This window comes from Aphelocoma coerulescens, chromosome 6 (assembly GCF_041296385.1).
Source record: "Aphelocoma coerulescens isolate FSJ_1873_10779 chromosome 6, UR_Acoe_1.0, whole genome shotgun sequence".
NCBI lineage: Eukaryota > Metazoa > Chordata > Aves > Passeriformes > Corvidae > Aphelocoma > Aphelocoma coerulescens.
The window spans coordinates 14,461,763-14,474,699 of NC_091020.1; the positions used below are offsets into that span (position 1 = coordinate 14,461,763).

Genomic DNA, 12,937 nt, shown 5'->3' on the forward strand with positions numbered 1-12,937 from the left:
CGTAAAAGTGGATTCAAAGGTTTTCTCCACGGGAAAGACAAATTTTGTGTCACACATACAGTGCTTTTGCCTAGCCTCTTAGAGCATTCCATCTTTCAAAACTGCACACACTATCTTAGACTTGTTATTTAGAAGAAATAGCCCTGTAGAGTATTATTCAGCCCATAAAGATATGAGAAATTATCACATAAGAGGAAAGGAAAAAGCTGGAAGATATTATACAAAAGCAGGATAGTTAAAAATTTGAGCAGTCCTGGGGCATCGGATTAATATTTTGGCCTGTTAGACCTCCCCTGAACAATTTGCAATATGAAGGAAAGCACAAAACTCTGGCCAAAATGCATGCAAAGAGAGCAAGTTCCACAAGAACAACTCTAAGACTCAGAGCAAATATATTCTATGCTTTATGTTCAACAATCCAAGGGACTTGACCTGTAGCTAAATGCAAAACATGCAGGTGACACCCTATTTCTAACTCAGAAATTATATTTTTTTTCTGCTGAATTATGTACAGTTTCTTCCAGTTCATGCTTGATGGGCTTGATGAAAACAGGTAGAATAGGAACATTCACTGCCTCTCCTACTCCATTCTTTTTGCTAGACAGATTTCTCTTGTGTTAGTGCCTTCACCTTTCCCTTTAAAACCTACATTTATTTCACATTGTCTGTGTGCAATTAATAATAATAATAATAGGCCAATTGCTTACTCATATCTAAACATTTTACAGTGTTTAGATATGAGCTAATAAATAAATTTCCAATCACTGGTGATCAGGTAGTAGATGTATAACATAAGGACAAATGCTTAGTGGAAAATAAGGAAAGCAACACAGAAGAGGAAAAGAATTATTATCATATAGATGCAAAAATTTACAGTGAGAGTCACAAGCTAGAGTCTGGTGGCAAAACACTGCAAGGCATAATACAGCAGAATGTAACAATAAAAGTCAACAATTCACACACATATGCCAGAGTGGATCTGCCTTCTTGCTTACAAGAATTGTGACAGCTAAACTTTGTCCCATTTGCGTAATTCCACTGGAGCAGGATCCTGACTCCACAGCATGACTGGAGATAGCTGTGTATTATTTCAATAAAATGGGTTTCTTCCTTGTTCGTATGCTTCCTGTGTGTATTCACACTAATAGTCCTTTTGATAAAACCCTCCAAAAATTAACTTTAATAGCTATTCTACAGCTAAATCTGCACAACTGGGTGGCAAATATAACTGAGCTCTCTACAGCAAAACTGGAGTCTTCAAAAGAATTATAAGAAAAAAGACAAAAGATTACAGGTTCAGCACTGCTTCTGGAGTAAAATGTATATTTGTGATAAATGTATCAAATCCCCTAAAAACTACACCCATTGAAACTTCATATTTAGGCTGATTTGCTTTCCAAATCATACAGACAGCACAGCTGTGTACAATATTTAAACAAGTACAACCACGGAGAAATGCTGGGAGATTTAAGAGAAATAAAAGCATGATCAGCTAGCTTGTAATCTTCTTTTCTCTTATTCTCCTCCCTATAGCTGCATTAAATTGCCTGTTGAGAACAATAACATATTTGTGCTTTTATAGGTAGAATGATTTGTATTATGTAAAGATTTGGCTAACAGAGTAAAGATGCATTCAAACTGAGCTGGATTACATGCTGCTAATAATTTTCTGGATGCTCTAGGGAACCCATAATTCTGGAGGAATAGAGATTAGCATTTGAATATATACTTTGCAATACATCTCAAAGCAGACTTTTTTAATTTCATTTTTCTCATTTTTCTAAAGCCACACACTAACCAGAAATCGAATCACTGAAGCATTTTGAAGGAAAAAGTATACCACAATCAAGTTTTTATGCCCCACCTCCCCACACACTTTTGACTACACAGAAAATCTGTCATTTCACAACTCCCACACCATTTCAATAGCTTTCTTTAGAAAGTCAGACTACCTAGAAAATGTGAACAGGCTTGGAGTATTGTTCTGCACATGTTGAATAAACAGAGGAACTCAACAAGCAAACCAAAATTTGCTGTTCTGAGTAAAAGCTCAAGCTACCTAGAAAGCTGGTTTTACTGTGGGCTAGATTCTGTTTCAGAAAGTAATGTTAAATACATTATTTTAACAAACTTAGTAAAACACTTCAAATTGCAAAAAAAATACCCCTTAAAATATGATAGCATTCTTTTATTAACTTCAGCATAGACAGGACTCCTATTTTGCTGTTTTCATGAAACACTTATCTCTTTTGGCCACCATTTGCTGAATATTGAAATCCTTTGTAAATTGTGTATGGTTTTTAATGTCTATACTTTCATGATTTTTGAAGCACTTAGTACTTCAGAACAGTCTCAAAGTATATGACTCTCTAATAAACATTATATTCTCTGACAAACTCAACTAGGAAGCATACTGCAGTGTTTCTTTTTAATAAATTACTTTTCTTACTTTTCTTTACTTATAAGATTCGCCTAGCAAGCACAGATTCACTGGACAAAATATACTTATGATCACCTTTGGTCCTCAGTTATAATTAGTTGTCTGGTCCCAGTTGCTTACAGTGTAAACAAAGACTGATAAACCCACACTGGCTGCATGTATTTATTATATTACAACTCAGCTGCCAAATGTCTAACTGTCCTAATAAAAAACTATTTTCTAAGGTTTATGTTTTATTGCATGTATGACTCCCTTATTGGTTAGCATTTTGGAGTTGTGGAAAAGGTTATGAATTTAGAAACTGACTGCATTCATATCATATTTAAAACTTAATGCTATTTTATTAAAGACATATGGGCCTCCAAAGTACACATATTAAATGTCATGTAAGAAAAGTAGCAGTTTAAATCATGGTCAAATTCATTTTTGACGTGACTCCTGAGGCTTCCCAAGATCTGAACTATTTCTTTGTAAATCTGGCAGTTTAACCACACTCATAAATCACTTTCAAAGCATATTATTTCTTAATTTTACTGCATTAGAGAGCATTTGGCCTACACAGTGAACTGTTTGTAACTGTTACATGAACAAAGTTGTATGTTTAGTCTTATAATGTGTGAAGAAAAAAAGTCTTAATTCCCCAGTTCTGAATTTACCTCTTATTTAAACCCAAATGATACATTTCCTAATGAAATTTACCAGAATAAGATACATAGCATAGTTTGCTATACTGACATACCGGAAAACTTATTCTCCTGCTTCGAGCTCATAAGTTAGCAACACAAAGGCAACAGTAATTTAATCATTAAGCAAATACCCACAGGTTCTTTTACAAGAAAGAATGCCTAAGGTTTTCAAACCCCACCAAGGTTGAAAGAGAAATGAATCATCTTTGGGACAATGCACATGCCTTTACTAGGTTCCTTGATGCAAAGACATTTAATACATTACAACTGAAGCATACCTTATATACATTTAAAAATTAAATGCATATCACTTAAGGACAGATACCCTGTCTGCTAAAGTCTCAAGAAAACCTACCTCTGAAACAGATCATTCACAAAAACAGGATTTAAAGCAATACCATTTTTGAAACATGACTGACATTTTTCTTATTTATTTTTAGAGACATTTCTAATTACAGAATTAATTAAAATTTGTTTTCCTATGAACATTTTTCTTGGATGAATAAGATGAATTAGGGCAACAGTTAACTGCAAAAGTTTTATAATCTCACTAATTCCTTCACACATAACACCAGTCCTCAGTCACAAATATTATTTAGGTTTTTATCCACACAACAAACCCCTGATTTTCCCCTGAAACACAGATCCAAATCACCAAATCTTAAAGATTTTATGCCAGACCCATTGTCTGCAAGATGGACACAATTAGAAAACATTAGCATCAGCTTTAGTTAACATTCAGGAACTGGAACCAGGATCTGTGACTCCAATACCATTTTAAGGGAGCAGGTAAAACTGTGCTGAATCCTTTTTCTTTGACAAAGGGAGCGGTTTTAGAAACTCATAAGCAAAAAAGTTCAGGATTCCTTACAAAATATCCCTTTGGCCTATGCATTTCTGGTAAGGGTGGAGACAAGGGCAGAAATATTAGGCCTTCTCTGAAAACAAATTATTAATATTTTTTTTCCCGAAATAACTCATAAACCAGCTTTAAATTGGTCATGTTCTTAGCCATTAATGAAGAGAGAATGACTGATATGCTTGAGCTTTTAGGAGATGACCTCATCACAGCCCTATCTGACTCTTGGACCACACTGTGGCTGATATTAGTGAAGGGAAGGATTATTTTTTATAATGCTCTGGTGTTCTTGACCTGCCAATATTTCAAGCACACAATCTCTTTTTTACCACAACAGGAAAGGCAGGATCCAGCTGCTTAAACACAAGCTTCTACTGCTGTTTTAGCCACTCTACAGTACCTGTGCCTGGTCTCCCATGGTGGCTTCAGAAAAACTTACATCTCCTATGTAAGATATTTATCTGCCATCCCTACAGGGGCCTGCTGTATACTTTAGAGTATCTAAAATGGCACTAGGTTGCTATTTTTAGGCATTTGCACTGTTTCCAAAGTGATTAGAAATATTAGCGCATTTGTTTTACCTTTCCTTTTGTTCCTGTCCTCTCATGCCATCCCTCTGACAATAGCAACACCAGAAAAACGAAAACCCTAGCATTCACTTCACAATAAGATGTTCTATGATGTGCTTGCATCACATTTCATGTGATGAAGTCGTGGTTCTTCAGTTGTTTCTTGCTGCAAGATACACTCCTGAGAAGATCACAACAACGAATCATCTTTGTCTTCACTGGCAGTGGCCCTTCTGCCCACACTTATCTCTAACAGCTGGGGAACTTTTCATGGGGCAGTGAAACAGTGAAGCCAGGCCTTAACACAGCACACAAATACACTGCAGAGCCTGCTGTGAAAACTGTGACATCCAACCACAGTCAAAACAAGCAATAAATGTAAAATCAGCCATGATAGTTCTTTCCAACTTTTAAAACAGGTGCATCACATGTACAAAATTCCAGGTAGATCCTATGGTAGTGATAGTTTGCCACTGATTTTCTCTCTCAGAAATATTGCTGTGACAAACAGATTGCAGAATAAAAAAATAATTATAATTGGACCTTTGTTTCTGTGCTAAAATTTAACATATATTCTAACTTAAGTCTACTACTATTTCAATGCAAATAACTCACCAAAATTACTGAGAGTGCATTAGACATATTGTGTCTTAAGGTCCAGGAAAAAAAAAGAATCACCTATAGGAATATAAGAATAGCCATAAGCTAGCAAAGAGTTTTGCAACGCCATATTAAATACATTTTTCTTTTTTTACAAAATTCAACATATGAACAACTCCTGTGCTTAACACTGGTGTCATCTGATAATGAGATACTTTCCATTAGTTTTTCTTGTACTCCAGCAGTGTTTTCATTTCCAAAAGAAGAAACAAACAAAAAAAAATCCATATAAAAGAAAACTCTAGCCATAATGATCCATTAAGAATCTAAGACAATTGTGATTCTACTGTCTGATACCATGCTGTTACATTCTGCTGAATGGCATTTTATTAAATAGACTGAGTTACATTACAAAAGCCAGACCATACACTTACAGCATCTAATAATTGAAGTTTCCTTATATCTGAACCCACAAATGAAAATTAAAAAAAAAAAAAAAAACACCAAAAAAAAAGAATAAATAAATTGTCACAATAGTTTCTTCAATTAAATGGAGGCATCAATAATATACTGTGCCTATTGCCATTCATCAGAGGATTTCCAAGTGCTTTACAAATATTAAGTCTTACCAAGGGATCGATTTGCTCACTACTACTGAAAGACACACACTTTTCAGGTGCAAAGTAGCAGCTGGTTAACTAGCACACTGCAACATTACAGAACAGTTTAGGGCAGAAGGTGGAGAAGAATGCCTTAGTAAATTGAGACTGTAGAGAAATCCATAGAGGCAGAATGTAATCACCTGAACTGGATTGAGGCCAGAGCTCCAGGAATAACACCCCTTCCTATCTGAAAAATGCATTGGGATCATTAATGGCTAAAATGACATAGGGCTTCATAACAATCATGTACCTTTTTTTAAGGGAATAATTTTAGGAAAGGGACATCATCTTTTTTATTCTGCATATTTAATAGTAATTAAGATAGTGAAATGAAGTCCACATAATACCCAAAGAAGATATGAGAATGTTTTTTAAGAAATATCAACATAAGAACCAACATTGAAGAAGACTCGTTCTCCCTACCCTAATACACCTATGACCCACACGTGTCTATTCTTCCCTCTTGACAGCAGGAATTACAGTAGGTTATGAACCAAACATGTTATGGACTTCTGCTTAAAATACTTAAACTTTCCAAAGAGCAAAATGGATGACTGCATGACTGCTACAATGTTCTTGAAGTAAATATTATTTACTGCATCGCAGTCTAGGCTGCAGTCTTAAATTTGTGTCCTTGTTCTGTTTTGGTATGTGAAATTTTGACATCTGACAATAAGAATCCCTGTTATGGGAAAGCTCTCTCAAAGAGGTATCTCATGAGCTAGCAGTTCACTGACACAATGATTCTTTACACTTTAGAAGCCCTTTACTCTGCATGTTCTTCAAATGCTCTAAATTCATAAACCAAGATCTCTACACTATGGCAATGGTAAAAAGAAAAAAATTGTGAGCAATGCAGATGTTCTCCAAAGTTTTATCTGCCTCCTTTCATTTCCTTTTTAAAAACCAGCCTCATTTTTATAATTTAGGGAGGCAGTAAAAAGATCCATGAGATACATTGGCAAAAATGTTTTGCCTATATTCATGGAAGCAGGTAGAATATATCTGTTCAAGAAAAGTATGATTCTTGTTAAATAGTTAGGGACAAAAATTACTCAAATCATTCCTTATGCCTCATCTGATTTTAATAGAAGCATATATCATCATTGGTCACTTTGATAATGAGTTTTTCCTATGAGCTTAACACAAGAATACTGCCAATGATCTGAAAGCAACACTGTAGATTTTATCTCACCTTTTTTCTTAAATGGTACTGCCTACATATTTACTTTTCCTATCATAATAAAATAATCTCCTCCTACCCTTCAAGTAACAGTGTGGGCATGAATCACAGACATTTATTACATGGAATGCAGATATTTGACTTGCCTTTCTGCTTCAGTGTCTCCATCTTAGTTCCTTAGAGAACAACTGCAATGTCAGGTTTCATAATTATAACTTGTGATGAAAACAATGCATCTGAGAGTGGAAAAATACTGAAAAATTCAAAACACCTATACTGCCTTCTTTTGTTAAGAGTTCCCTTACAGCCAGTGGACAAGATGCTTTTGGTAAAGCTGCAAGGAAGCAGAATAACTCCATATAATATTAAGTTTGTTACATGGAAGTATATCTAAGGAAACCTGCCAATGATTTGGCCCTACAAGCTGCAAAACTGTTACTAGTGACCAAATGGCTTCTGCTTTCTTTCACCACCATAAATTAAACAGATGAAAGTGTTAACCTTAGAAATGCAGTAAGTAAAAAAAATATTTGTTGGGAAGAGGGGTTGAGAAATACTGGGAAATATATGTATTTTATAAAAGCAAGCAGGCTGACCCAGTATTAAGTAATTAAATTTATATTTAAAGAGACTTATGACAGTGTGTATCTATTCATAGCCACACACTTTAATGGATACATCCACATTTTATCATCTAGAATAAATGATCATGAATACAGACCTTTAAAATATGAAATTATGTACTTTGATACACCGTAATTTCATTTTTTTTATTTATATCATATGCAACGTAAAAATGCGTAGTCTTAAAATATTTTCTCAAATCACATTCTGCTTTGCATCTCTAAGTTTGAAAAATGAAACAGTTGGAAGCACAATTCATATGCCTCTAAACCAAAGAGGGGTACAGTTTTAAATAATTATGTCAAGAAATGACAACTGTACTCTTTGTAAAAGCACAGATGAATAATTACAAAGCCGGGACATAATTAAGCAATTTTGACTGTCGTATTCTTGAGCTGTCTTTCTGATGTGAAATGCTGTCATGCCCAGAAACACACTTCACACTGGACAGGCATCTTCCACTTTGATCTACACTTATGCCAGTGAAATGAGGTCATGGTCTGGTCATTAAACAAGGCTTCCTCATCTGGCTCAATGCCTCTTATCCAGCCAGACTTACCCAATCTTTATTAAAAGCAGGCATGATACAATGTTCAATATTTTGACAAAAGAAAACATAAACATAACAGAATAATGAAGTTTAGGTCACTTACATAGTGAGAAGGAATACTGCATTGTGACATTAAACTGTTTTCTAATAAATGATTGTGTCTTTCCATAAGACAGTCATATCACAAACAGATGCATTTTCAACAAAGGATGAAATGAAGCAAAGCACAAGAAAGTGTAGTGTTCTGTTTAAAAAAATAGGGAAAAGTGAAAGTAAAAAAAAATTTATACAAAATAAAATATTTATGACTTAGCGATGACTAGTGATTGCTAGATAGTTTCACATTTGAGTAAACACAAGCTAGTCAGATGGAAATTTCTTGCTTTTATTCTCATTTTGTGTATTTTTTCTTGGTGGGGTATTTTGCTCTCCCAAGTATTTCATGTCAAGACTAAAATGAAAACAACTCCCCACATCACAGCCTCTTTAGATCATCAGTCTGCCTTTTATGCTGAATAAGCCATACCATCTCCTGCTTATCATAATGGGGGGAAATAAAGCCACAGCAGAAGTTAGGATTTTTTGTTGGTTTGTTGTTTTTAGAGGTTTTTTTCCTGAAAAAGCAGGTCTGATAGGCCCACTGTTGTTACTACATCTGGCAGAAGATTTTCATGTGGCATCCACCAACATAAATACTAATCACTGCATCTCCTTTCCCGGTAAGCATAGGCTGACACAGTGGCTCCCACCTTAGGTGAAAGGCAAAAAAACCCAAATTCCCAAAAAAATTGGGAATTGCATTATCATCAATGTCTTATACATCACCAGGTCAACTTACTATGGAGTTTTTCGGATGATGAATACTGGAAATGCTGCAATCTTCCTGTGAGTTTGGATCAAGGTGTAATCTCTAATTAGTTTCAGAAAGCTTAAAATATATTACCACTACCTCTCTGTTGAATCTGGCTGAAGCTGGTCAAAAATATTGACAGCTATGTGGGAGTGGAACTGATGAACAGAGAACACAAGATCCAGGAAATGTGAAGGCTAAAGAGTAAAAACCCATTGTGTATGCAATGTATAACACATGCCAGAATTTGAAAGTGCAGTTACTGTGCACATCAACTTTGTGATATATGGAGGAATGCTGCTGGCTGTGGTCTTTGAGTAGAGCTGTCAATAGCTATATCCATACTTAGCTGCATCTCAAAGCATATATGCAGAGAAAATTCTGTGAGTCTTTTCAGACATAGAAAGAGTTTGCATGCATGTGTACTATAACCATGAATATCCTAGAAAATAAGCACAAATTCAAAACAATTTGCAGCGCTTTATAATACCTGCATCAAATTTAAGATTTATTTTAAATTAGCCACTTCTGTGATTCGTATATAATATGGTATGATGAGGGTAATTTTGTAGCACCTTAAGAAGCATTAATTCATGCCATGAAAATCATTTACAATGATTTTACCATCAGTAATTTGTACTGAACCACTTATAAAGAAAAAAAAAACCTCTTTAGCATGGCAGTAACAACAGTAAATTGGAGCCTTCTGCAAATTTTCTGAAATAAATGTATGGTTTATCATAAGACTTAGTGGGTAAATAATTCAAAACTATACAAGAGGTTCAATTGTAGATATAAAATATAAAGATGTTATCCATAAATTTGTTAAGTAATTTACCCTTAGCTATTAACTTAGAAAGAGGTTTAATCCAGAAAAGTAACTTCAAATTTGAGAGACACTATTTTTTCTCTTACACTATTAAGTTGGATGCAATTCACAAAATAGACTCTTAAACAAAAGATCTGTTGGACAAATTTAAAAAAAACTTCATCAGATCCAAAATCTGATTAGATAGAATTGTAAAAGATGGCATGTGTATGCTATGCCTAACACAATTCAGCTGTTGCATTTGGCCAGATTCAAAGACGGTTTGCTGTGAAAAAGATCTCCACCACCACTTAAAAATAAATTAATTCATTTATTACATATATAAAGCTGAAATAGCTAAAGGCAGTGGTAAACAACATATCAAAGCAATGTTTGTATCAGAACTGTTAACATTTTAGTAGTTATAAATTAATCAGTCTGAATTAATTTGCAATGCACTGCAATTGTACTCATGATAATGCATTTATCCAGCAACACTGTTATGCTACCAAACAGTGCATTTCCATACCACTACATTATTATTCAGCATTATTGGAAATCTGCAATAAATTATTGATGGTATACTTTAGAGAAAAAACCAGCAAACAGAAAGCAAGTACACTGAAAACTTGAGTGGAGTTCTAAGAAAGATCTGCAGTACTAAAGCACCCTCAGATTGCTGTTATCACGTATTGATCAACAATGGAAAAAGAAGGCAAAGTGGAGAATTCACATTCGCATTGTGATTGCTTCAGCAGGATGCCCAGACTTGATGGAAGCTGTATTAAATGCTCAGATTACTGAAACTGTCTCTCTGATGTTGTCAATGCTTATTAGAAGGACACCACATTAAATAACATTACAAAATTAGAATCAACTGGTCCACTAAAAGCCAATAAACACCCCAGGTGTGAGCTCTGCGGTAGATATTTAACATACAAGGCAGGGGACAACTTGCCAGAAAAAAATCACATTCTTTCACAAAACTATATCACACAGTTGTTACACTTCCTTGGCACAGGGTAAAAATATCCTTTTAAGCTCAGTGACACGTATTAGTTACTTTGCTGTGTGAAATAGAGATTGAAACTAGAAATTTGGTAACATGGCCACAGCCCATTAGACATGTACCTACAAATGTGTGTATTAAAACACACAAAAATTACTAAGGCCTTTGTCCCCCCATCTGACCACATTTATCAGTCCTTTCATTTGAAAAGTTTCACCTGTTAGTTTTTACCTTAGCAAAAGATGCAGCCAGGCTCTTGAAGTTATTTAATAATAGTGTTAATGAATCATATTATTTTCATTACTTTCATTTACTCTCCTACCTTAGCATCCTTGGGCTTAACCACTTTCATGAAGGCACCTCTTATCAAGGCTTCCTCTCTCTCCCTCGCGGTTACTTTCCGAGTATCGAGAAATTTCAGGTTTGTCAATTTGTGCAGGACAAAATATCTGACAGATATCAAAATGCACACAGTTAAAATCCAGTAATGAACAAAGACATATTCACAGACTAAATGACTAAATAAATAACAGCCATAAATAACAACAGCCTTTGCTTCCTCTATTCACCTTTTCCATGCAATGCAGCTTATGTACAAGGTTAGAATACTTAACTTTATTCTCTCAAATGAAGCTTGTTGTAAACTGCCCAAAACCATTTAATACTGCGTGGATCAAACACAATTATCACCTGGACATGGATGTTCTCTTTGTATATTAGTGAGGTATAAAGCATATCAAGAAACAGAGTAACTTGGAAATTGTTTTGCATTGCCTGTTTGGGAAAAGGAGCTTTGAGCGATACCAAAGACTCCAACCCACACTGCAGGAGAAAACCAACCTGAGATATGGGAAATTGCCAACTAACTTCTCTGCAAGAATTCTTATCATTTGCCAACACTTCTTCAAATTTTTTATTTTCCTAAAAACATAATCATCAGCATTTGGAAGGAGAATCCCAATTTGACCCTGCCAGAGAGACAAGGTGTCTTTATGGCATACAGATCTCAGCTCAGGATTAAGTGCAGAAGCACACAGGGAGAGACTATTTATGGGAAATATATTTTAAGAATTCCAAGTTCTTGTGAGGATTCATCAGTATTATATACTATTTATCATTTTTACTCAAAGGACAGCAGCTTTCTAGCCTCAGAAAAATATTATTGGCTCCTCACTTGTGGAGGGAGAGAACATAGCAGATCAAAACCAAAGGAAGGCACAATCACAGCAAATCCAAATATCTAATCACCTCAAGTACACATCATTTGCATTTAGTCAACCAAATGTGAAGCAGACACTGCAGACACTGCAAAGTGAGGGCAATATCAGACTGTTCCTGGCAGGGGGTAGAAAGGTGACAATAACGTTCCCCAGCCTAGCTTCTTTGCCTAACCCCCCAGCCAGTCAGAGAGCTCCTCACCACACCAATCCCTTCTGGCACTGAGAGGAAAAAATCAAAGAAGTAGCAAACTCTGCATAATGTTTTGAAAAAGAACAACACACAAAACTGGTTTAAAAGGTAAAAGTTTATCTTATGATACTGTTTTCAAAACCAGATAAACATGTGAAAAAAGACTGATGCTCCCCCTTCTAAAACCAAGCAAAATTCAATGGTGCAAATAAACCTTTCTGTCAAGTGCACCACTCCTCTGAAGCAACACCTTCATAAATTGTTAACGACTGAACTGAAAATACTTAGTTCTGAAATGCTCAGACAATTTAAACCTGAATCCTCAATCTATGGCTCTCAATTATATTAGTTGAAGAAAGAAAGTCACTTCACAAAACAGAACATCTCCTAAGATCATTTTTTTAAACAACAGCTACAGACCTATGAGACAGACACATTCTCAGACTCATTCCAGCTTTCCTGGCTGCCCTTCCAGTCCTCCCTGGCATTTTGCTGGCCCTTATCTTTCACTGGAGGAGAAGCTATCCATCTTGCATTACTGGCAGAAAAGCTCAGATGACAACAGATTCTTTCAAATGAAGACATGTACAGAAGGAAACAATATGTCAAGAATGAAGAAGAGTGAAGCTAAAAATGAGTAAAGACACCCACTAAGTGTAGGGTGAGAAAAGATGAATATTCAGGTGA

At 35.3% G+C, this 12,937-nt stretch overlaps 1 protein-coding gene across 1 annotated transcript in view; it reads right to left on the reverse strand.

Annotated features, from left to right (window-relative positions):
• Positions 1-12,937, reverse strand: part of LRMDA (leucine rich melanocyte differentiation associated) — a 617,496-nt gene that overhangs the window by 241,990 nt on the left and 362,569 nt on the right. The window contains exon 5 of the mRNA XM_069019305.1: positions 11,163-11,289. Within this exon, the coding sequence (XP_068875406.1) occupies positions 11,163-11,289 (127 nt within the window). The remainder of the gene's footprint in view (positions 1-11,162; positions 11,290-12,937) is intronic.